This window comes from Rattus norvegicus, chromosome 10 (assembly GCF_036323735.1).
Source record: "Rattus norvegicus strain BN/NHsdMcwi chromosome 10, GRCr8, whole genome shotgun sequence".
Classification (NCBI taxonomy): Eukaryota; Metazoa; Chordata; class Mammalia; order Rodentia; family Muridae; genus Rattus; species Rattus norvegicus.
This window is the reverse complement of record NC_086028.1, coordinates 13,660,334-13,686,878: the sequence shown is the minus strand read 5'-3', so window position 1 is coordinate 13,686,878 and position 26,545 is coordinate 13,660,334. Positions and strand designations below refer to the sequence as shown.

Genomic DNA, 26,545 nt, shown 5'->3' with positions numbered 1-26,545 from the left:
ACATGAGTGCCGGTATCCCCTTAGGTCAGAGCTGTTGGGTCTCCCTGGAGATAAAGACACAGGCAGCTGTGAGCTGTCTGATTGGGTGCTGGGAACTGAACTTGGGGCCTCTGTAAGATGGACTGCAGAATAATTCCAGTTCTCAGGTTTGCAAGGCAAGCATTTTACCAGCTGAACCATTTCCTGGGTCCTCTTAGGCTTTCATTTTGATTTTTTTTTTATTTAGTACATATAAATACACTTTAGCTGTCTTCAGACACACCAGAAGAGGGCATCAGATCTTTTTACAAATGGTTGTGAGCCACCATGTGGTTGCTGGGAATTGAACTCAGGACCTCTGGAAGAGCAGTCGGTGCTCTTAACCGCTGAGCCATCTCTCCCGCCCTTCATTTTGATTTTAATTTTACATCAATTTACTGGGAACTGAACTTGTAGTTCAGAGGTAGAGCGCCTGCCTAGCTCTGTTCAACTTCCTAAGTTTGATTCCCAACATTGCACTGTGCATTAAAAACCTTATATACACTGAAACCAAAAACCACAACTTTTGAAAAACAGGCCTTTTAATCCTGGTATTCAGGAAGACCTCTGAGTTCAAGCCTAGCCTGGCATACTAATGAGTTCTAGGCTGACCAAGGCTAGATATTAAATTTTTACCTTAAAAATGGAGAGATGGTTCAGTGGTTAAGAGCACTGACTGCTCTTCCAGAGGCCCTGACTTCAAATCCCAGCAACCACATGGTGGCTCACAACCATCTGTAATGGGATCTGATGCCCTCTTCTGGCGTCTGAAGAAAGCTACAGTGTACTCATATATAGTAAATAAATCTTAAAAACAAAAAAAAAAAAAAAAAAAGGGAACGTGTCACGGCGCAAGAGTGGAGAAGCGGTAGCAGTTGGTTCTCTTCTGTGTGAGGGGTCTGGTGACATAACTCAGGTCATTGTGATCAGCAGGTGCCTTCACACTACCTCAGCCATCTTGTCGGTCTTTCACGCATGTATTGGAGGAAAAATATCCACTGTATTTTTTTCTCTCCTTTGGCAGAGTTTTGCTCTGTGACCAAGGTTGGCCTTGAACTTGAGATCTTCCTACCTTAGCCATCAGATTGCTAAAATTCGAGGAGTGTGCCACCGAATCTCACTTTTGCACTGCTAGAGAATGAACCTTGGACCTCATGCATGTCAGCCAAACACTCGACCACTGAGTGGTACCTCCCAGCAGCACACCCCACTCTCAGTGGATCTTTAAAAAAGAATTTTCCATGTATATACATACATGGAAAATACGTATGTATGTATGTATGTATGTATGTATGTATGTATGTATGTATGGCATGTGTGCCACAGCCTGTATGTGGTGGTTACAGGACAACTTTTAGGAGTCAGTTCTCTCTTTTGTAGGTCCCAGGGGTGAACTCAAGTCATCAAGCTTGGCAGTGAGCGCCTTTATCTGAAGAGCCATCTTGCCATCCATTGTTGGATTTTGATTTGTTTATTAACTAGCTATTATTTTGAAAAAAAAAAACTGGGTTTGACTTTTTAAAACAGTTTCACTGTGTGATCCCAACTGGTCAGGAACTCACTTCATAGAGCAGGCTGTCTTGAATTTGACATATCTGCCTGCCTCTGCTTCCCAGGTGCTGAGTTTAAAGGCCTGGGCCTCCACACCTGGCTTGGCTGGTTTCCTTGACTTTACTCGTTGCTGTTTCTTTCTTTTTTTTTCTAAGATTAATTTATTTGTTTTATGTATGTGTATGTCCTCAACATAGATATATCATTTCCACTTCCCTCTCCTCCCTCTAAACCCTCCATGTTCCTTACCTCTAGAGGTTCTCTAGATTCATGGACTTTTTCTCTCATCTGTGCTCCAGGACTAAGGATGTTACTCAGTGGTAGATCATTAACCTGGAAGAAGTGAGCTGTGGGCATAATCCTTAGTAGCACAGAACAGTTGTAACCTGTGGGGTCACAAATACTCTTCCCCAGCTTTACATGTATGAGTGAGAGGTTCTGAAGGTTCATTTCTTGCCTGTGTGCCTTGAATACTGGGATTGCAGAAGTTAGTCACCATGCCCAGCTCCATTTTATCAATTTTGATTTGCATCAGTTGTTAATCTAAGTAGTGGCCCGGGAGAGGTGGCTCAGAGATTAAGAGCACTGTCTGTTCTTGAGGACTAGGTTCGATTCCCAGCACTCACAGGGCAACTTACAACTATTATTAATTCTAGTCCCAGAGGATCTGATGATCTCTTCTGGCTGTCCTGGGCACTGCACACATACAGCACTCATACATACATGCAGGCAAAAACACCCCGACACCTAAAGTTCAAAACAAAACAAATAGTTCTAAAAGAGATAAAGTCAGTGCCCTGCCTGTCTTCCTGCTTTTTCTGGTCGTCTTTCTCAGTGGTGTATTTATATCGAGAGTCCTCATTTGTGCTTATATATTACTTTCCTGCTGAATACCCCACCACAGTTCCAGCCTCTTGTCAAGAGAGCCTGACGATTCAGGGTTGAGTCAGTACCTAATTGTGCCTGTAAATACCTCGCACAGCAGGGGAGGCACCGAGAAAGAGAATCAAACTATGGATGTGTAATCTTTCTAGGAGAGTTTTTCTGTTCGTGTTGTTTCCCTGGGGGTTTCTTTATGTCAGCTTCTCAGCTCAACTTTCTATGTGTTTGAGAATCAATCAGTATTTTTCTGGAGTGCTTTGGAAGCCTGCTTGCTTAGGGTCTGGGTACCTCCTGCCAACAGCTCTGAGCTTGGCATTTCTCCATTTAAACTTTTCCCTCCTCCCTGTGCACTCCCACAATGCCATTGGCCTGATTCTCTCCCTTCCTCACAGGACTTACCACTATATGCTATAAAATTGGCTCATTTGGGCAGTGCTTTCCCCCCACTCCCCATTAGTCTCAGAATTTCATAGGAGAGCTTTCTGTGCTTTTTTCACTAGTGAATTACCAAGCACAGTGCTTGCACCAGGGGAGGCTCAGTGACTGCTGAATGGACACGCAGGACTTGGGACCTGCTACACTCTAGTCCTGTGAATCCTTTGTTTCTTGCTTCCTCTGGCTCTCATGTCTTCTTTCTTGGTTTGCCCCTTTATTTATTTTTGGTGGAATACAACCTTGGGTAACTTTCTGAGGAAGGGTGTGCGATCTCTCTCCATTTCCCTCTTTCTCTCTCTCTCTCTCTCTCTCTCACACACACACACACACACACACACACACACACACACACATACACACACACACACACACACACACACAGATTATCTGTATATGGCTATCCGTGGTTACTGGAGACTCTGGCAAAACGTTTCATGTGTAAAATGGCAATGAAAATCTCAGCACTCAGGAGGCAGAGGCAGGCAGATCTCTTGAGTTCATAGCCAGCCTGGTCTACAGAGTGAGTTCCAGGCCAGCCAGGGCTGCATGGAGAAACCCTGACTTGAGGTATGGGGAACTAAAGAAATCACATAAAATGGTTAGTGTTCTCTCAGGGCAAGCCAGACCCAAATCAATCTCAGTGGGAGGCAGTTGAGCACAGTTGGTTAGTAGTTGGGCACTGGGATTGGTGGGTCTGTCTTGAGACTTAACCGTGAAAGTGATTGATTGCTGCAGCCTCAGCTTCCTTATGTGGGTGGTGGGGATGATTGCAGTACCTGCTCCTGGGGCGGGCAAGGGGTGAAAGCTGACACTCTGCTCTTGCTGTGCATCAGGACAATGATGGCAAAGCCTTCAAAGGTATGGGCTGGCGAGCGCTCCATCGACCTCGAGCGAACGTGTCTTTGTGTGTTTCAAGGATGAGGCTACAGCATGGAATGTTCTTTATGGGACGGGGCAGGCAGTTTACAGCAACAAACTGCACTTTGACCCACTCATTTCATACGCTACAAATTCATCCAGGAAAGCAAGTTAGCGTGTGTCTGGATTTTGGTGTAGGCTTGGTTCATAAGAACAGAAGAAAGCTGGGAGCTGTTTTAATGTCTTGCATGTTTGTAGAGATCTGTCAATATTTGGATCTATAAACGACCCAACTGTAAGTGGAAGGTTCCGCCAACAGAGTCTGGGGGCGGGGGTGGGTGGCAATCAGGAGAGCCACGCGGGGCACAGTATTGATACAGGGTTGAGAGCAACGGAAGGATGGATCAAACCCGCATGGAGAGCATGAGACTTATGGATATTAGGGGTTATGGTCACCTGTGTGAGTGCAGGCACATACATGGAGGTCAAAGAGCAGCCTGAGATGTTGGTCCTCATCATCCACCTTGTTTGACACAGGTCTCATTTGTTTGTTTGTTTGTTTGTTTGTTTTATTGTTCTGAGTTTTGAGACAGGGTCTTACTGTATAATCTTGGCTGGCCTGGAACTCACCAGGAAGACCAGGCAGGCCTTGAACTCATAGAAACTTACTATAGGGCTAGAGAAACGGCTCATAGGTTAAGAGCACTTGTTGCTCTTGCGGGGCACCACATGTTGACTCACCATCCTCTCCAGTTCCAGAGGATTTAACGCCTTCTTCTGACCTCCATGGGCACCAAGCACACATGTGGTACACAGATACACATGCAAGAAAAATACACACAAAGAATAAATTTAATAAAAATTTAGGAAACGTGTGTGTATACGATGGGGGCAAACCTGTATGGGTGGCACACATATGGAGATCAAACAACTTCCAGGCGTTAGCCCTCACCTGTGTTTACGTAGGTTGGATTAAACTCAGGCTGTTAGGCTTACAGTAAGTGTTTTGCCTGCTGGGCCATGTCGCATCTGTTGTTCAGGATCTCAGATAACTGGGTTTTAGGGACTCTGTTGTCATAGGCATACTGACTACAGGTGAGCTTAATTGTGGTCAGCTTTACGCTGGCTATGAGGATCCAAACTCAGGTTTTCATGCCTTTACAGTGAGCACTTTACCCACTGAGCTAGCTCCCTGGCTGTTTGATTTTTTTTTTAAGATTTATTTACCTTCTGTACATGAGTGCACTGTAGCTGTCTTCAGACAGTGAGGGCATCAGATCTCATTACAGATGGTTGTAAGCCACCATGTGGTTGCTGGGGATTGAATTCTGGACCTCTGGAAGAGCAGTCAGTTCTCTTAACCGCTGAGCCATTCCCTCCTGCCCCCCTGTTTTGTTTTTTTTTTTTTGTTTTTTCTTTTTTTGGTTCTTTATTTCGGAGCTGGGGACCGAACCCAGGGCCTTGCGCTTCCTAGGTAAGCGCTCTACCACTGAGCTAAATCCCCAGCCCCCCTGCCCCTGTTTTTAAGGCCTATAAATGGTTGGCAGACTAGGAGAATGGGTAGCTACGGGCTGTATCCTTAGGGGTTGACAGACGGGTTCTAGAATGTGGATGCCTAGTTCCCGGGCCTAGCACTGCAATCTCAGAACTGCCACGGCTCTGCCTCACTTTTCTCATCTGAAAATTGGAGTAGCAACGTCAAGGATGCTTTAGAACAAATGAGATGAAATTCCTCATCTCATAGTAGGTCAATATGAAGCTAGCTGTTAGTGGCCATTACTGCCGGTTTGGCAGTTCATTCTGCCTACACGGGATTATGAATTCATCCCATGAGTGTTGGCTGCTCTATATTATCTACATTTCTTTTGAGAGAGTCTTGCTATATTGCACAGGTTGGCCTTGAACTCCTAGACTCAAGTTATTCTCCTCCCATGTTAGAAGGCTCCATAGGCACACTCCACTTCATCTGGCTTTAAGCTCTTTAGAGTGAGGCGGGGAGTAATAGAATCTTTTATTAATTTCCTGGGCCTGGTTAGTGCTGTCTATGTGTGCATGTGTGTGGGGTTGTCCTCTTGAGCAAGGACAACCTGGCAGTGACCACAACCTCAAAGAAGACTGGCTCTTCCCCAGTGGCTATCAGTTGCCAATAACCACTGGGATAGGTGTGAACCTAGTGAGGTCCTCTCCTGTCTGCGTTGGCTTGATCATGCACAGGTGAGCAGACCTGTGGTGAGCCCCCTCAGTTCCAAGGTCATATCACGTTCAGAATCAGCATTCCTCAGCATTGCTTCCTGGTACTACTCTTACGTTCTTTTCTTCCCCTCTTTCCCAATGTTCCTCAAGCCTTATTTGGAAGGGAAATCATATAGATGCCCCATTTTATTTATTTAGTGTTTGTTTTTCAAGACAGTTTCTCTGCATAGCCCTGCCTCTCGAGTGCTGGGATCAAAGGCGTATGCCACTATTGTCTGGTTCTAGATGCCCCATTTACAGCTGAACACTCAGTCATTTTCAGCAGACTTTACAAAAATGACAAGTATCTGGAAAGGGTGCTGACTACCTGTACCTAAACACTAGGAAAGCTGAGGCAGAAAGATCATGAATCAAAGGCAAGCCTGGTCTACATAGTGATGTCCAGGCTAGCCAGGGTTACATACTGAGACCCTGTCTCAAAACACCACACACACACACACACACACACACACACACACACACACACCCCACACGGTGGCAAGGGCTATGGGTGTATTTAAAAACCTTTAACTTAGAGACAATCTAGCATGTATGAGGTCTTGAGTTCAATGTCCAACACTGGAAAAAAAATGGGGAAGGCCCATAGAGATGCCTCAGTAAGGTGCCTGCTATGCAGACAGGTCCTCAGCACTTGTGTAAAAGCTTGAGATGGTGGGAGTATGTCTGTACCTTCACCCCTGGGAAAGCAGAGACAGGGGATCACTGCATCTCACTAGTCAGCCATCCTCGAGGAATCTGCATGCTTCAGGTGGCGACTGGTATAGGAAGACACCTGACATCCACACACAAGTGGACACACACATACACTATACACAAAGCACAAAAAGTAAAAAAAAAATTATATGCGCTTCACCATAATTAAAAAAAAAAAAAACACGGGGCTGGGGATTTAGCTCAGTGGTAGAGCGCTTACCTAGGAAGCGCAAGGCCCTGGGTTCGGTCCCCAGCTCCGAAAAAAAGAACCAAAAAAAAAAAAAAAACCCACAACTACAGCGTCGTCATACTGACAACTAAAGGAGGGTGTGGTGGCTCATACCTGTCATTTCAGCAGTTGGGAGGCTGAGACAGGATTGCCGCAAGTATGAGGCCAGTTTGATCTCGATAGTGAGATCCTGTTGGGAAAGGAAATAAAAAGAATAAAAGCTCACAAAGACAGCCAAAAAGAAAAAAAAAAAGACATCCATCAAAATATAGGCAAAAACAGGTTCGTCAGGAGTGACAAGACAGCTTATTTTCTGCTTCAAATCATAGCCCAATTTCTCTCCCAGATCACTCGTGATCTGAGAATCAAATTCAAGTCGTCCAGGCAGCAGGTTCGAGCTCAGCCCTGCTGCTGCCCCAGGTATGACCTTGCCCAGCTGGCAGCTGAGCCTCAGTTTACCTGACAGGGAACACCGATGACAGCTCGGCGCTCCGGACCGGGCCCCTCCTCGTCACCTCGGATTGGCTCGCTCGGCCTCCTTCTACAGGCGCGCCGGGCCCCAACCCGGAAATACGGCTCCTGGTCGGAGGCGGGGCCTTCATGTCCCGCGGAGAATGATAGTTATGTTGACCAATGGGTGAGAGGAGCGGCGGCTGCGTCGCGGAAGTCCCGCCCAGCGTCGCGCGGGGGCGGGGTGGCGCTGGGGGCGGCAGGCGGCGGGGCGGGCGCAGGATGAGGGCGGCCATTGCTGGGGCTCCGCCGCGGGGAGGAGGACGCTGAGGAGGCGCGGAGCAGCGCAACGCTGCGGGGGAGGCGCCCGCGCCGACTCGGGGCTCATGGCCAGGACCACCAGCCAGCTGGTGAGCGCGCGGCGGCTGTAGGGTGCACCCGTCCGTTACCCGGGAGCGTGGCGGTCGTCTGGGTTCTGCTGGGCGAGGCGGGGCGGCCCGGTGCCGCGGGCCGGGCGGCGCCTCACCTGCGGCTGGGTGGCGGGCAGGACTGTTGGCGCCGGCCGAGGGTGAATCTCGGCTGCTGCAGGGAGCGCGGGCCCCGGCACGGGCTGGCGGCGGCAGCCGGGGGCGCTGACAGGGCGCGGAGGGCGGGGGAGGCCGGGAGGTGTCACCCGGCCGGGCGGGGTGGAAGTGCCTGGAAAGTTTGTTTTCGGCTCTGTGCAGCCTGGAGTCGAGCCTCTGGGCTTACCTTGAGGTCCTGCCCGCGGAGGAGTAGCCTCTGGTCTTTACCTGGAGGAGGGTCCTGGGAATCAGGAGATGTGAGTTCCTGCTTGTAGCACCTGATGCAGGAGGCTCCTTTCCAGATTCTTGGTTAGCGGGGCATTTCGGTACTCCTTTTGCCTGCCGTTCTACACTCAGTGAGGTGGGAAGCCCTGGGAGGCCGGGCTTAGAGGCCCCAGTGAGGGCAGCCGAAGTTTGACAGGGAGGAGGGGTTTTGGGGGACGGGCGGACGGACTAGGAGGACAAAACCAACCACTTGTTGGGTGAAACGTTTCTGTTTTCTCCGTGTTGTTAAAAGTATCCATAGTTGTCTTGGATTTTCTGTTAAGTTTTAGAGTTCTTAGATCATGGATTCAGCGTGTCTACCTTGTATGAGATATGAAGTGGTTGATGAGAAGATGTCAGACGCCTAGCAAAATTTGGTTCAAAAGGCAGACCTCCTTGGGCTAGGGCTGTGGTTCACTGGTAGTCTGCTTGCGTCGCAGAGCTCTTGGGTTCGATCCTCACCCGAACCTTCTTCAGGGGGTGGGGCGGAGTGGGAAAGAGGTTGTAGGTTTCTTTATTCCAGGGGACCCAAGAAACTCACTTGGTTCAGTATGGTCTAGGATGCGGCTGTGGTAGTGGTTTTGACTGTTTTTGGAGGGTTATGAGCCCCTTTGAGAATATGAAAGTATGGGTTCCCTTTGAGAGGCTTGCACAGCTGCACTGAATTTTGTTGCTACCAGAGGCTCTAGAGCCTTCTGCATCTCATCCATAACTTCAAGTTATAAGCCTCTACTGTGAGATGGATGGTAATTAATCCTAATTCTAAAAGGAGGAGGACCTATCCAGTTGAGAAAAATGGTGAAAGGCAAAAGGGTGTTGCAACACTTGTGTCTTTACCCCGGGGTGCTTGGGCTAGCACGCAAAAACATGAATCGTGGAAGTCAGAGTGACAGTACTGTGGATATTTATGAAGTGAACTTTGACACAGTGATGCTGTTGCAATGTCTATAAGGTGTGTATTTGGTGGTGTCTATGGGAAGAGGAAAAGAGTGTATTTTCTCATTTTGTCTTGACACTTCATGATGGGGGGCATTTGATGTCTACAAGTTTTTTCTCTTCAGGCAGCTTTTCAGTGTTAAAAGCACTGGGATCTAGTGAGCAGAAGAAAATATAGAATAAACAACAGATTTCTCTATAAGGAGATGAGAAGAACTGGGCCTTACATCTTACATGTTGTCATCTAGTGTTCCCCTACATGTGAGAATATGCCTTGCTTCCTGTTAGGAAAGGCAGAGATGGTTCCATTGATAGATTTTTTTTTTTGTCTGAGAACAGGGAGATTTGCATGGTTACTGTATTTGCATTTGAACTTTAACCTGGCTCGCTGACACTGTTTCAATTAATTTTCCTCAAAGCCTTTCCCCCTTTCCCTTAGAAAGCCAATAGTATGACGTGAGGCTGTGGAATTAGGCCTGGCTCAGTCTGCAGTTAGGGTGGGCAGAGATTTTAAGTACCATTTATTGAGCTCTCAGGGCGGGCATTTAGATGTGTACTTCACTTGTGTTGTGTTGTGAGGTAGAGGTAGTAGTGTTCCCATTTAACAGGTGAGGAAACTAAAGTAAGAGAGGTCAAGTACATGACTCAGAAACAACAGATCGGTTTTGGCAAAGAACCTAGTGTCACTCTATCATGTGAGGATCTCCCAAGAGAGAATCTGCAGGCAGCTTAGCCAGGCACCTGGTGTGAGAACCTCAGTGCCACTGCCCAGGATGTATGTCTTCTGGAGCTTGAACCTCCTAAATATGTTACCTGTGCCTTGTTGGAGGTGGAGAGACATTATATTTCTATGGGCAGATGACCACATTCTTTGACCCCTAGTGCCCATTGAAGTGTATCCTTTCAGAATACTATGTGTGGAAGAAACTGTGTGTGGTGTGCCCTTTTTGAGGGCTGGTGCTTTGCTGGGGTGATACTTGGGCCCCTGCTTCTTTGGAAGAAATGAGATGTGATTTGGTCAGTGGGAGAAATGTGAAATTGAGGAAAACTTAAGGTGCTTTAGGTTTTCCAAGGGTGCTCCATGTGTCAGGGAAAGTTTTTTTGTTTGTTTGTTTGTTTGTTTGTTTTTTTTGGTTCTTTTTTTTTCGGAGCTGGGGACCGAACCCAGGGCCTTGCGCTTCCTAGGCAAGCACTCTACCACTGAGCTAAATCCCCAACCCCTCAGGGAAAGTTAGAAAGCATAAAAAAGTAGCTTCAAATTATCAAAAAATATTTTAAAGATAAAGATCTCATGTAGTCTCTGAATAACCTGGAACTTGCTACGTGGACCAAGCTGGCCTTGAACTCACAGAGGTCTACCTGCCCGTTTCCCTAGTGCTAGGATTAAAGGTGTGTGACACAGTTAGACTGTGACATATTCTCTTTTTCTTTTTTTTCAGAGATGTATGTGTGTTTAACACAAGGTTTCTTTGTGTAGCCCCAGCTGTCCTGGAACTAGAGATCTGCCTACCTCTGCCTCCCAAGTGCCACCACCACCCAATGTGTGTATGTGTGTGTGTATGGTGTGTGTGTATGGTGTGTGTGTGTGTGTATGGTGTGTGTGTATGGTGTGTGTGTGTGTGTGTGTGTGTATGATGTGTGTGTGTACAGGGTACCTGAGTGGTGCAGAGGCTCAAAGTTTTTGCATGTCTTCTTCGATTATGGATTGAGGCAGGGTCTCTTGCTAAACCTGGAATTTGCTTAATTCTACCTACTCTGGCTAGGCAGCTTGCCCTGGAGATTCCCTGTCTCTGGAACTGTATGTCTCCCCTGGAACTGTAAAGTTACAGACAGTTGTGAGCTGCCATGTTTGTTTTCGGAATTGAACCTGACTTCTGAAAGAGCAGCCAGTGCTCTTAACCACTAAGTCATCTCTCCAGTTCCCTGTCCCCTTTTAAGATTTACTTTTGAGTTGGGCCATGGTGGTACATGCCTTTTATCCCCTCTGCCAAGAGGCAAAGGTAGGCAGGTCTCTGAAATTGGAGGCCAGCCTGGTCTACAGAGTGAGTGCAAGGATAGCCAGGGCTACACAGAGAAACTGTCTCAGAAAAACAAACAAAAAATTATTTGTGTGTGTGTGTGTGTGTGTGTGTGTGTGTGTGTGTGTGTGTGTGTGTGTGTACAGTGCCCTTGGAGGCCAGAAGATGGCATTAGATCCTTTGAAACTGTAGTTATAGATGACAGTTAGCTACTATGGGTATGCTGGGAACCTGACCCTTGTCCTCTGCAAGAGTAAAACGTGTTTGTAACTGCCGAGCCATCTCTTCAGCCTGCCATGCTACATTTCCTGAGTTAGCTCTTGCCAGCTCTGTCTGTCCTAGAACAGGATGTGTTTCCATCTCCAGCAATTCCCCATAAGAGATGGAAGGGAAGGATTGTTTTATGCTTCTTTTTGGAAAAAAAAATCTATCTTATCTATCTATCTATCTATCTATCTATCTATCTATCTATCTATATTTATGCTTCTTTTTGAGAAAAATATATATGTATATATATGTGTATATATATATCCATATCTCATATGTGTATATTTATCTGTGGGTATCCCATCCCGTGTGTGCATGGGTGCCTCAAAGGCCAGGAGAGGGTCTCTGATCCCCTGGAGCTTAAGTTACAGGCAGTTATTAAACCACCTGATATATAGGTGAGAGGAACCAAATTTGGGTTCCAAGAAAAAGCAGGAAGCGCTCTTAACATCTGAGTACTTCTTATTTTATTTATAAACATTTATTTATTTTTATATTCATTGGTGTTTTGCCTGCAACTATGTTTATGTGAGGGTACCAAAACCTCTGGATCTAGGGTTATAAACAGTTGTGTGGGTACTGGGAATTGAACCTGGGTCTTCTGGAAGAGCAGGCAGTGCTCTTAACCTCTGAGCCATCTTTCTAGCCAATGCCTGAGTACTTTTGAAAAAAATGTTTTTGGTGTGAATTTTATGAGAAGGAAAGTGTCTTAGCTAGCAGCTGTCTGCAGAGATATAGGGCTGAAGGCAGGCTGGTCTTGGCCTCTAGGCTGCTTTCAGTACAGATTTGGGGAAGAGGAACAGGTGGCTCCTGGGGACATGTGTTTCCATTTTCAGCCTGTCCTCATCTTCTGAGCCACTTGAGCTGGAGTTGAGGTGCTCCTAGGCAACTGATTGACCCTGGTAGGAGCCAGAGATGGGTATGTAAGTGTTTTAGAGATGAGGCTGTCTGAGGTGTTTGGAGAGTAGCCCTCAGCATGTGCTTTCCTCTTCCCAAGAGGTGGCTTCTGTGAAGTGCATGGAATCCCATGTAGGTTTTCAGTTCTTTGAAGAGCGCAAGTCATTGCAGAGGAACAGTGGTGCAGAAGTGACGCCCTCAGCAGGTGCAAATGTGCTGCAGGCCTGTCTGTGGGATGACAGGTGGCAATGGGGTATGCAGTGCAGTTGTTTTGAAGGCAGGTTCAAAGGGCAATGCAATGGGGGAGGAAGTGTTGTGTGGAAACTGTAAGTTTGGGACATATATCGGTCAGATCTTCTCAGTCATGCATTCTTCTGCGACTGGATCACATTGTTTGGTGTGATGCCAGACCTTTTTAGAGTTACTTGAATGTTGTGAACAGGTTGTATGTTCAGTCTCTAGCTATTAGATCAAAGACTGAACATTTTCTTAGAGTTAGGGATGTGTTTTCTCTGTGATGAGAAAGGATTGTGATGGGAGATGGGTTCTGCTTTGGTACACTGGCTGGCTCTTCAGAAGACCTGTGTTAAGATGTCCAGCTCCCACCCACATGGCGGCTTATGACCACCTCGGGGTCCAAGCCCAGTTCTGGCCTCCTTGGGCACCAAGTACACAGATAGACTTACATGTAGGCAAAACACCCATATGCATAAAATATTTTTTAATCTTAAAAAAGAAAAAGGAAAATATTTAAGTCAGATTGGAAGGCTGAGGCAGGAGACTCAACTGAACTCACACATTTGAGGAAAGCCTGGACAAGATAATCAGAGAATTTTTGTTTTTAAGAAACAAAAAGAGCTATTCAATTCATTATAAAGGACTGGGTTTTAAAGTATTGATTATCTATTGAGAAAGGGTCTCACTGTGTAGCCCTGGCTGTTCTGGAACTCACTGTATAAATCAGGCTGGCCTAGAACTTACAGAAATCTACCTGTCTTTGCTTCCCGAGAGTTGGGTTTTGAAGGTGTACACCACCACTGGGAAGGATTGACTCCTTATCAAGATGTCTGATTCAGAATTGTGATTTTGGGTTTCTAGATTATATAGAGACTACAAAAGCTAGAACAGTAAATACTAAAGGTTCACTGCTTACCCCTGAACATGAATACATGATTTCTGCTGCAGTTTTGTCAAGGGGCCAGATGAAGGTAGGCAAATTGTTTTTGGGTGTTCTGGTGAGTTCCCTCATTTCACAGACAGATCAATACCCTTGTGCTAGTCTGTTTCAAGTCATTTTCATTCGGGGGAGGGGTGAGGGTTGTGTGTACAGACCTTGCTGGAAGTTCTGTTTAGATGCTTAGGGTGTTCCTTTTGAGGTATGGGTCTTGTGTGTGCCTGGGGGAACTTACAGCTGGTCTTCTCATGCAGGCGCCTCAGGTCTCATCAGACTTTGGTCGAAATGCTCTCCACCAGAGACCTAGCTTATAGTGAGATTGTGGTTAAAGCCCCATTCTTCAGCTGTTTTTCTCTTTGGAAACTTGAGTTTGTTGAGTAAGAAGGAGTTGCAGCTTTAAGTGGCAGCTGTATAGTGGGTGTTGTCAGAGAGGGCTGGTAAGGTTTTCAGAAATGATTCCCTGAGAGTCTCACCAAGAGCTTTGACCTGAGGTAGAAATGTGAGGTAGAATTAGTCTTGGGCTAATATTTCAGTTTTCCCTTAGTGTTTTGGGAGACCTAAACTGGGCATGGGTGTCAGGGCCTACAATGGCTATTTTATCTTTTGGACCTTGGTATGGAACCTTAGTCTTAGGAATTGTACCTTTCTCTGGGTGGGAGGGAGACTCTAGTTTATTCCAGGTTGTTTTTTGCATGTTACCATATATGTGACTCTCCACTCGTTGCCTCTTTTGTGTTCTTATTGTCCTTTCCTTCTGGCTTCTCCTTTTCCTCATGCCAAGGACTTGCTGGTTGAATCTCCAAGTACCACTTGCTTGTGCCCCCTCTTCCTTCCTGGTTTGTTACTTTGTTTCTCCTGACACAGACGCAGACAGGCAGAGGGATAACACAGATGGATGTGTACACCTATATCCAGGCAAATATCCAAGTTGTTTGGGGCTGCTAGGTTCTCAGTGGCATCTTGTCTTTCCCATGTTCTTTCTCTTCCCTCTGTGGAAGGCCCCTCACACACATTTCCAGTGGCTGTATAGCCTTGTTTCATCAGTATGCTTCATGGTGACTTCCCTTTCTCCAGGCCTTGGTTCTGCTCCATTTGTTCTGTGTTCCATGTCTGTGTCTCTAAGGTAAACTCTGTAGCCTTGGCTTTCAGAGCCTACAGATGACCTCTGTTGCTCTTTTCTCACTCTACCCTCTTGGTTCTTATACCTAGGTGGTTGTTCTTTGTTATCAATAGGCACAGCCCTGTTCCTCAATTTCTACTTCTTATTTATTTGTTTGTATTTATTTATTTTGAGGAAGCCTTCTCTGTGTAGCCCTTGCTATCCTGGAACTATCTGTGTAGACCAGGCGGGCCTCGCACCCACAGAGATCTGCCTGCCTCTGGTTCCACAGTGCTGGGATTAAACACATGTATCACTGCTGCCCAGCTTCCCAGACCTTTCACGACAGGATCTTGTTATGTCTCTTAGGCTAACCTAGAACTTTAGATCCTCATCCTCCTGCCTTACATTCCCAGTGCATGGATTCTGGTATGTACCATCACCTCTTGTTTACTTCTCTCTGTTGGTGTTTGTTTGCTAGAATTCAACTCCTAGTATCATTTCTCTAGAGTCACCCACCCTTGTATTTTGAGAATCAGGGACTTGGGACTCATCAACTAGGCTAGACTGGCTGGCAGCTAGCCCCTGGATCTGCATGTCTCTATTTCCTGAGTGCTGAGATAACAACAGATTCACCACCACACCCAACTTTTTATGTGGATTCTGGGAATTGAACTTAGGTCCTCTGCATGACAAGCACTTTACTGATTTATTCATCTATGCAGCCAGTCTTTGTCTTCGTGTCTCCCCCTCCCCCCCAGCTGGGGACCGAACCCAGGGCCTTGGCTTCCTAGGCAAGCGCTCTACCACTGAGCTAAATCCCCAAACCCCCTCCTCCCTTTTCTAATTAACTTTTTCCCTCTCCTCCCCTCCATCTGTATTTACATTTGTATGTGTATATTTGCCTAAGTGTGGAACAGGAGGTTTGACGTTATCTTCCTCTACTTTATTTTGTGTGTCTGGTGTATGTTGAGTGTGCATGATTGTATATGTAGGCCAGAGATCAATTTAGGGTGTCTTCCTCTATTGCTCTCCACCTAGTTTTTTGAGGTAAGGTCTCCCAGTGAACCTAGAGCTCACCGTTTTTTGCTAGACTGGCAAGTGCTGAGATTACAGGCATGCACTATAATGCCTGGCTTTTTACTTGGTTGCCAGGGATCCGAATTTAGGTACTTATGCTTGCTTAGCAGCTCCCTACCCACTGAGCTATCTTCCTAGCTCTACCTTATTTTTGAGACAGTCTTTTCATTGAACTTAGAGCTCACCAGTTCAGCAAGACTGGCCGACATACTATCATACCTCACATTTTGCCTAGGTGCTGTGATTCTGAACTTAGTACTTTACCAAGTTAGGCAATATGCTCAACACATTCCCTCTCTGTTCTTTTATTATTTATTTATGTATTATGTATGTATGTATGTATTTATTTAAAGATCTATTTATTATATGTGAGTACACTGTAGCTGTCTTCAAACACAGCCAGAAGAGGGCATCAGATCTCATTACAGATGGTTGTGAGCCACCATGTGGTTGCTGGGAATTGAACTCAGGTCCTCTGGAAGAGCAGTCAGTGCTCTTAACCACTGAGCCATCTCTCCAGCCCTGTATTATTTATTTAATGTATATGAGTACATCATCACTGTCTTCAGACACAGCAGAAGAGGGCATTATATTTCATTACTGATAATTGTGAGCTACTATGTTTGGTTGCTGGGAATTGAACTCAGAACCTCTGGAAGAGCAATCAGTGCTCTTAGGTGTGTGATATCACCACCTGGCCAATCTTAGCAGTTTTGAAGAACAGTATCTGATGTCAGTTATTGGTATATATGTCCTTATGGTCAGAATGGAATTATGGGTTTTGGGGAGAAGAATTGGGGGTGGGAGGTTAAATATCATTTTCATCTTATTATATCAAGGGTACCTGCTATCAAAGTGATGTATTGCTGCCCAAAGATAGTAGCACCTTTAATTCCAGCACTTAGGAGGCAGAGGCAGGCGGATCTCAGTGAGTTCAAGGCCAGCCTGGTCTATAGAGCAAGTTCCAGAACAGCCAGGGATACACAGAAAAACCCTGTCTCAAAAGACAAAATAAACTAAACGAAGTGATGCGTTGCTGTAGATGTTGACCATGATCAACCTGGCCAAGAGTCAGTCTTTATCAACTTTCTCCAATGGGAAGTGTGCCCTGCCCCTATATACAACACACAGCTAGTGAATGTGGTATTATACTCTCTTAGATTATTACTTTTATACTCTGATAGTGTTTGCTAATCATAACTTAATTTCAGCACAAAGCTGTGAATATGATAGTATATGCCACTAATCCCTGCATTCAGAAGGCTGAGGCAAGAGAACTGTTTTGTCTTTTGGGACTGCTAGACAACGACAGTGGCAATAAAACTCAACTTGAAAGTAGTGTTGGAATAGGTTATTTATAGATTTTTATAGGGCACTTGAAACTTCTTTTATGTACTTTGTGTGTGTGTGTGTGTGTGTGTGTGTGTGTGTGTATGGTGTGTGTGTATGGTGTGTGTGTGTATGGGATGTGTGTGTGTGTGTGTATGGGATGTGTGTGTGTGTGTGTGTGTGTGTGTATGGTGTGTGTGTATGGTGTGTGTGTGTATGGGATGTGTGTGTGTGTGTGTGTATGGGATGTGTGTGTGTATATGGTGTATGTGTGTGTGTATGGTGTGTGTGTGTGTGTATGGTGTGTGTGTGTGTGTGTATGGTGTGTGTGTGTACAGGGTACCTGAGTGGTGCAGAGGCTCAAAGTTTTTGCATGTCTTCTTCGATTATGGATTGAGGCAGGGTCTCTTGCTAAACCTGGAATTTGCTTAATTCTACCTACTCTAGCTAGGCAGCTTGCCCTGGAGATTCCCTGTCTCTGCCTCCTGAGTGCTGAAATCACATGTTTTCTACCACCCCTGCTTGGCTTTTTATGTGGGTGCTAGGGATCCAAACTCTTGTTGGCAAGTGCTTTTTATACTGAGCAAACTCTTCAACTTGTTGAGGGCATTACTGAAGATCATAAATGAAGAAAAATGGTATATTTAGCCTTTTTTTCAAGTTTTACCTTTGAAAAGAGATATGACTAGGTTTGTGCATAATTGACAGAACATTTGGTTGCATTGAAATTTAAAAGGGTTTAGTTTTTGGCTCCTTGATTATGGGAGGAGGTGAGGAGGTTGGTGCTTTTGGGTGAGCTGTATCTGAGCAGAACTTTGACTGCAGTGATATTTGGGTGCGTGCCCTTGGTTGACAGTGCTTGGCAGTTTAACTCTTGGAGGGCTGTATTTCTTGCCTAAAACATCAGTCCAGACTTTGTTCCCATATAGCTGGCAAAATGGACATGCTCACCCCAGTCTCTGTAGTTTCCCTCCTCAAAGCAAGAGTGGCCTGGACCTGTAGAGCCATGGCCAAGAGAGCTAGATCAAGTAACTAAATTCTGAGCCACTAGATGACATGATAGTTTAGTACCTCTGTGTCACCTTGATTGTTGTAGCTTGCTTGTTTTGTTTGTTTTTGGTTTTGTTTTCCTCCATTCCCCAGGAACTACCTAACCCTTGAAAAATGGTCTTTCAAAGATATTGTTTACTTTGTACACTAAAATCTTCCCTCAGAAGTTATAACCATCAAATGTTAGATAAAATCTTAGATTAGCTGAATTTAGCTTGAGTACCAGTCTTGTGAGCTGAAGCTGTTGCCTTAGTAGTTGAGATGTAGCTGGATCACTGTCCTTGAGCTTCAGAGATACCAGCCCAATCTCTGTACTTCTATAGAAAGGCCACTTCCCTTAAGATCCTTAGGATTGATTTACTGTGTGTCCGCTGAAGTTTAATAGTATACTACTACCTTCCTTAGTACTGTAAGACTTGCTCTGGTCTCTGCTACTTTGGGCAAGGTTCAAAAAAAAAATCTTTTCCTTGGGCTGGGCTTGACTATAATTTCCAGGATGAGTTCTGTGGTAGCAAGAAGAGTAGATGCTCTCTAGGTTGGGGCAGTCACCTACAGAACCACAGTTACATTCTCAGTTCCTGTGTTGGTGGTGGTCCTGGTGGTAGTTGTGTTCCTAGCACTTATTTCAGAGCAGGCCATTTTTGTGGGTGCCTATGCTGTGTGCCCCGCATGCTGTGCAGTGAGAAGATAGGCTATGTCAGATGTCAGAGCTAGCATCTCAACACTGGTTGTTGTGCAGTACCATCACATGGGCTTTTCTTTTGGATACTGATGGGAACGGAGCTGCCTTGGGAGAATCGCCTGTTCAGCTTTTTCTTTTTTTCTTTTTTCTTTTTTTTTCTTTTTTCCGGAGCTGGGGACCGAACCCAGGGCCTTGCGCTCGCTAGGCAAGCGCTCTACCGCTGAGCTAAATCCCCAACCCCTGTTCAGCTTTTTCTAAGACTGCCCTGTAGAGCCACAATAGCCAGAGTCTAGGGAAGTTGGAATCTTAGAAGCATATACCTGTTCATTACTGACCTGACTACTGTTTTCTGACTTCCTCTATGGAATGTGGGCACTTAGCCATCCTACATCTCCTCCAAATGGACTGTTACTTATTCTGGACCCAGATAGAAAAAAATGTATTGCTTCTTTTGTGCACAGTTGCAGAAATCACAACATTTGCTGCATGTTTTTTCTATTATCAACTAATTTTTTTCTTGGTACAGTTTGATACTTTTTAATGGTTTATTTCATTGATCCATATTATAGTCTTTACTGATGGTATGACTGATTATTATCAGATACACAATTTTTAAAATGTGTATCTAATTATAGATTTTATTTATATGGATTCCTTTTATTCTTAGTTCAGAAAGAAAGAAAGCTAGCTTGCTTGCCTCAGGGTCTAAGTGGTGCTGTTTTTTGTTTGAAGGCATAGCCTATCCTGTGCAGTGCTATTGGCACTGAGTACTATGTCTGGATCAGAGGAGTAAGGGAGGTGCCTTGTGGATAGTTTAAAAGAAGTGGTCATAAACAAAATGGACTCCATGCTCCTGGCCTGAAAAAACTCTTGGGTGAGAAACATTTCTGTTTAGGAGACAGCTTGCAAGATGTTTGTTTCCTGTGAAGCCAGCTAACCACTGACTGCCTCATGGCCTGAAGGAAAAGGTCAACAGTCTGGCATTTCAGGTGGTTTATGGCTGGCAAGAATGGTGCTCTGCCAGAAAGGTTTAGCCTTCTTGGAGCTGCTCTAGAGGGTCTGCTGGAAAGACCCAGTCCTCAAGGTCACCCCAGTGGTTAGATAGGGACAGTTCAAGGAAGAAAGGGAAGGGCAATCTGGTTTGCCAAAAGTAGGGACATGGCCAAGAATATAGGAAGTTTCTAGTTGTAAGGACTGTTGTGTCCAGGCTGGGAAGGCCAGGCAGTCCTTACTTGTTACTTAGCTTGTTTGCATAGAGACTGGGTTTATTTGCAGATTCAAGCCCAAGAAGTTGGTAATGTTAGGAAATTCATGCCAAGCATGGTAGTGCACGCCTTTAGTCCCAGCACTCAGGGAGGCAGAGGCAGAAGTCTGTGAGTTTGAAGCCACTCTGGTCTATCTTTGTAGTGAGTTCCAGGACATCCAGGACTGTTACATAGAGAAACCCTGTCTCAAAACAAAAACAAAAACAAAAGAACCCAAACCAAAACAACAAACACACACATACACAAACACAACAACAACAACAAACAAAAAACTAAACAACAACAAAACACAAAAGAAAAGAAATTCATACTGGAGCAGGATAGGTGGTTTAGCAGTTTAGAACTTTCCTGAAGGACCCATGTTTAGTTTTTGGCACAGGCCTACATGCAGGCCAAACACCCATACACATAGCATAAAAAATAGAGTGAGAAAAAAAATGTATACTAAGCCTGGTATAGTGGTACATAACTTTAATCCCACTGCTTTGGAGGTAGGAGGACCATTGGCTACATAGAGACCCTCTCTCCCCACTTTTCTTTTAGAACCAAACCAAAAGTATACTAAACCCTTTCTATTTCAGATTATTTTCTTTCAGTGGTCCTATATTCAAATTAGTTATTGGATATTGACCCAAAGTGTTTACAAGTTCTATAAGTTTATGCAAAGCTATCATGATAGTTACCACACAAAAATCATTATTTTGATTTTAAATTACATTTATTTTGACATGTGTGTTTGATTCCTGGAACATGTAAAGGTGGAAAGAGAGAACATTTTCCACCAAGTTGTCCTTTGATCTCTACATGTGTATTTTCGTCCCTCTACCCCCATCCCACAAAAATAAGAATTATAAGTAGGGCTGAGCATTGAGGTTCATGTCTTTAATCCCAGCAGGGAGTCAGAGATAGATTTCTGTAGGTTCAAGCACAGCTGGTCTATACATACCCATTTCCAGGACAGCCAGCTACAGAAAGACCCTGTCTCAAAAACTAAATGAATAAACTTTATTTTGAAAGACTTAAGAGTTACAATAAACACCCAACTCAGTTTGCCTAGTGTGAATACCTTTCCAATCCAGGATGTTAACATACTGGACAGCACTGCTGAAGGAACTTAAGACATATTTGGGATTTCCGTACTTTTCCCTAGAATGCTGTTTTCTGTCACAGATCACCATTGTTGTATTTAGCTGTCAATGCCTCTTCCATCCCTCTGCTCATGTGACTTTTCTTATTTTTCATGATTTTTAAATTTTTTTTTTTTTGTGGGAGAGAATACTGGTTAAGTATTTTGTAGGCTGTCCCATAATCTAGATTTATCTAATATTTTCTTTGTTCTTTTAAGGGTTGTTTGTTTATATGAGTACTTTGTCTGTATATATGCCTGCAGATATATATCTTCTGATACCAGAAGAGGGCATCAGATCCACTGTAGATGGTCATAAGTCACCATGTGGTTTTTGGACCTGAACTCAGGACCCCTAGAAGAGCAGAACAACCAATGCTGACTGAGCCAGCTTCCCAGCCCCATCTGATGTTTTCATGCAGTAGTTATAAGGAACCCTATGGAATCCAGATGCCTCCTGCATTCATGAGATCTGCGTGATCCTGCATGACTCGTCAGTCATAATCAGTTAGATGAAGGTCATTGGACTTTACTGAAATTAAACCTGTGGTCCATGATGCTTTCAGTGTGTCATTTAATATAGATTTTTTTTTTTTTAAATTTTTGAAGAGACTTTCCCATTTATCCAGTTAAATCCTTCTAGATGAAGGACACTGGGGATTTGTAGAGCCTGACTGGTGGAGGTTGGAGCTGGCCTGTAATAGACTCTCCAGACAGTCACTATCTACAGGCTTAAACACCTCTAGGATCTTAGGTTGGAATAGAGACATCCCAATAGTGGAGTTCTTCTTGACAGGATTGGCTTCTCTTAAAAAAATATTTAAAGTTGCGCATGGTGGCACACACTTTAGTCCCCAGCACTCCGGAGGCAGAGGCAAGTCTTGAGTTTGAGGCCAGCTTGGTCTACATAGTGAGTTCCAGGGCAGCCAGGGCTATGAAGAGAGACCTTGTTTCAAAAAAAAAAAAAAAAAAAAACCAAACCAAACAAACAAACAAAACAAAAAACAAGGGGCTGGAGAGATGGCTCAGTGGTTAAGAGCACTGACTGCTCTTCCAGAGGTCCTGAGTTCAATTTCCAGCACCACATGGTGGCTCACAACATCTGTAATGAGATCTGATGCCCTCTTCTGGTGTGTCTGAAGACAGCTACAGTGTACTTATATTCAATAAATAAATAAATAAAATCTTTAAAAAAAATAAAAAAACCCAACAAATTAAGGTTTAAGTTACTTTTATTTATTTTACGTGGATGTAGGCATGTGTGTGCCACAGTACATGTGTAAGGTCAGAGGATAACTTCTGGGAGTCATTTCTTTCCTTTTACCAGATGTGTCCCAGGAATTGAAGTCAATTGATATCCCATTCTTTTTTTTTTTTTTTTGGAGCTGGGAACCGAACCCAGGGCCTTGCGCTTCCTAGGCAAGCGCTCTACCACTGAGCTAAATCCCCAACCCTTGAAGTCAATTGAAAGGAAAAGTTAGGGGGTTGGGGATTTAGCTCAGTGGTAGAGCGCTTGCCTAGGAAGCGCAAGGCCCTGGGTTCGGGTCCCAGCTCCGAAAAAAAGAACAAAAAAAAAAAAAAAAAAAAAACCAAAAAAGGAAAAGTTAAATGAAGTACCTTTACCTTTGGACCCATCTCACTAGCCTGAGACTCTTTTTTTAAAAACCCGGGGCCAGATCCTTGTCTCCTGCTGCATTTGGAGACGGTGCTTTGGTGCTTTGCATCATACTTCTGCATACTTCAACTCTTGTTGCTCTCTGAGCAGGGAGCATAGATCTTGGTTTCTGTGATCTTTGTGGTTAGCTTTGACACCTCCTCAGATTTGTTTTCAGGTAAAACTACAGGACCATTTATTGTATGACCTTTGCCTTTAGTCACATACCAATGTGAGTGAGGGCTGTTTGAGGCTTTTAATTAAAAAAATTTTTTTAAAGACAATTTTGCTAAGTAGAGCAGGTTAACTTCGATCACTATTATAGTCCAAGCTGGTTGTGTTCATGAGGCCCTCCTTCCTCAGCTTCTGAGTTCTTGTGACACCGTGTCCAACTTAAATGTTTGTTTTCAGACTTTTCTATTTTGTCCTCGATGGCCTTAAACTCACAGTGGTGCTGCCTCAGCTTTCCAGTAGCTGGAGTTACAGGCACATGCCACTGTGTCAGCCTTTTTGTTGGATTGATTGATTGATTGATTGATTGATTGATTGATTTATTAGATTGACCAAGGCTAGAATTTCTTCAGGTCCAGAATTTGAATTTGGAAGACAGGCATGTCAGAAAATCAGGGTTTTGGTTTGTTTGTCTCAGTCTACAGCAGTATTTCTCAATCTTCCTAATGCTGTGACCTTTAATCTGTTCCTCATGTTGTGGTGACCCCCAACCATAAAATTATTTCCATTGCTATTTCATAACTAATTTTGCTAGTTATGAATTGTAATGTAAATATTTGATATGCAGGATATCTGATATGTGACCCCTGTGGAAGGGTCATTTGACCCCCAAAAGGCTTATGACTCACAGGTTGTAAACAGTTGTTCTAGAGTCTCCTCTCCACATGGGGTTGGGATGATAGCTCAATCTGGAAAGTACCTGCCACTCTAACATGAGGACTTTAGTTCTGATCCCTTGCACCTATGTAAAATGCCAGGTAAGCATCTGTGACCCCAGTGCTGGGAAGTTAGAGACAGGCCAATCCCTGTAGCTCATTGGTCAGTCAGCCTAGCTAGTTGCTGACCTCCAGGTTTTGCGGAAAAACATCTCAAAAAACGCTGTTGAGAAGTGATTGAGGAAGACACCTGATGACAAACTCTGGCTTCATGTATCCCCACATGTATACACATGTACACACAACACAAAGGTAGGGTGGATCAGAAGATAGACCGGCATTGCATATAATGGGGAGGTATTTTGAGAAAAGGGTGACATTATTTTCTGGGTGCTGATAATTGGGGTCTTTGCCAACAGTGGCTGATAGGCAGAGGACCAGAGGATCTCTGGTCTGTTGAAACCTGTGGTTGCGTACTCAAGAATTAGCTGGAAGAATGTGAAATCCCAGGCTGTCCTTTTCTTCCTGTTTCTGGTGACAACAATTCTAAGTTGGTAGAGGTGTGAGTGTCATACTTGTATAGAAAGAGCTACAGATGTTTCTGTATATGTTGAGAATGTTTTGAAATTCTCCTCTGGACTTAGCCATGCATAGTGACACAGAGCCACTGTTTTTCTTGGTCATTATTGACTTCAGTAAGAAATTTTTTCTTTATCCAGAATGTGTAGCTATAAGAAGGAGCCCAGCAGAAAGATGGTTAGGGATAAGAAACTGAGCTCTTGATTCTGCTGGAAGGAATTCCTGTCCAATGGCCTTCACTCTCTTAGTCAAATAGTATTTTGGGGACTGGTTTTGTTATTCTATTTCAAACAGAATAGCTTCTAAGTAAAAACAAAAGTTTGACTCAATCCAGCATTTTCCCTTTAGGGTCTTTCAAATGTAATAGTCATATTACTATGGTTATATTTTCATACATGGGAAATACTGGGTAAGCACAGTGATACTGGGTAAGCACAGTGTCTTCAGGACTCTGGAACTTTCTAACAGGCCCTGTGTAGTTCCCAAGGAATCTTGCACCTTGCTTGGAGAGATACTGTTGATGGTAATGGATGAATCATGCATTTTGGGATAGACTTGAAGGGCAGTAGGAGGGGAGAGCACAGTGAGTCAATGTAAGTGACTAGAAGCAGTCTAACTGTAGCAATGACATGGCTGGAGGAGCTGAGAGACTTTAGCTTGTCAGATCATAGACTACCTTGGAGGGCCGTGGTTGAATAAGTCTGAGACACTAGGGGAATACCTGCTCATGCGTGCGTGTGTTCTCTCATTCACCCCCATACACACATACTTAGAAGTCCTGGAAGAAGGTTCTTTCTGCATAAGTACTCATATATAAGAGTTCATCTCAGCATTTGACTTGGTGTCCTGGAGACCAAGGTTGTTCTTGTAAGGAACTGGGGCTAAAGCTGGAGACTGATTACAAAGTGCTAGGGACAGAGCTCTAATCTGGAAGGGAAGTGCTCTGTGCCTGTAGACCCTGAAACATCATTCTGATTCTGAGACTAGATTGTGGGGGAAAACATTTGTTGAATGAACTTAATTCCCAAGGAAAGATTCATGTTTAAGTGGTGTATAATGTGATTTCAGATTAGAAACACAATTATTCTTGTAGTAAACTTTAATATGTTAATTAATTTTAGCAAAGCAAAAGCAAGAACCTATTGCTATTATTGTTTTCTGGTTAAGAATAGTTTGCACTTAGAAAAGCTTCTAAGTAGATACTTGTTCTAAATTTTACTGAAGATTTTTTTGGCAATAAAGTGGAATTTCTGTAAAAGTTTATTTTATGCGTATGACTGTCCCGGTGTGTGTGTGTGGGGGGGGCGCGCGTGCGCTGCATGTGTACCTGTTGTCTACAGAGGCCAGAGGAAGGCTTTGAATTCCCTGGAACTGATGTTACAGATGATTATGAGCCACCATGTTGGGAACTGAATGTGGGTTCTGTGCAAGAGCAAAGTGCTCTTAATCACTGATTTCTCCAGGCCTGGCAATGGAATTTTAAGCCCATAAATTGGATTATCATGCTATTTCTAAAACAATTCTCATAGTTGCTGATTTCTTCCTGTTCTGTACACAAATCTGCATTCTGAAGGTACTGGTTCATTTATCTGTTCTTTAGCAAATATCCCTTAGTGTTTAATCACTCATTCCAAAAGAAATTAATGAGCAGATAACTGAATGAATGAACGAACCTGGAAGTCCAAAAGACTTTAAGGACCTCATGTTGTCTCATTAATAAGGTTCTTCAGAAACTCATGTATGTTCCCCACCAAGACCTCCTGCCCACATCTTCTCCTTTCTAGAGCCTGTTCTTGTTGTTGTTCCTTCTGCTCCAGAACATCCTTTGTCCTTTGTAGCTGTTAAGGTTAAGAGTTACAGTCTGTCCTTTCTTCAGAGACTGTCACTGTTAACTCATTGGTAGATTGTTGTGTACCAGATGTTGTTTTTGTCTTACTTTCCCCTAAAGTTACACATGGATTTTTTTTAAAAAAATTCTCCTTAGAGTGGTTGCATAATTGATGTACCCTCTTTCCTTCTTTTGAAAAAGAAATGTAACTGTTGGCTTGACTGGAACTCTGTATTTAGAGAAGGAGATCTACCTGTCTCTGCCTCTTGAGTACTGGGATTTCTTGGGGGATCCAGGAGTTGCCCCACAAACCACACGAACACCCATCTCAGACAGACAGGGATGGTTTATTGAACACACATCTAAAGACTGACCAACTAGGGCAATAGCTGTAAGCTTCAAGCTGGACATTTCTCAGGGCCAGTTTATAAAGGCCAAAACCACAAAAACAACAATGAGCTCATACACAGGTGGTAGA

General features: G+C 44.3%; 1 protein-coding gene across 7 annotated transcripts in view; it reads left to right on the top strand.

Annotated features, from left to right (window-relative positions):
• Window positions 1-26,545, top strand: part of Pdpk1 (3-phosphoinositide dependent protein kinase-1) — a 77,227-nt gene that overhangs the window by 348 nt on the left and 50,334 nt on the right. For 3 of the 7 annotated variants that reach the window (XM_063269948.1, XM_063269950.1, XM_063269949.1), the window contains exon 1: window positions 7,635-7,779. The exons of 2 other annotated variants lie outside the window; for them this stretch is intronic. In XM_063269948.1, coding sequence (XP_063126018.1) covers window positions 7,756-7,779 — 24 coding nt within the window. In that variant the 5' untranslated portion in view covers window positions 7,635-7,755. Of the gene's footprint in view, window positions 1-7,634; window positions 7,780-8,081; window positions 8,190-26,545 lie in introns of those variants that run through there. 2 more of the 7 variants (NM_031081.2, XM_063269947.1) reach the window with 2 other exon arrangements.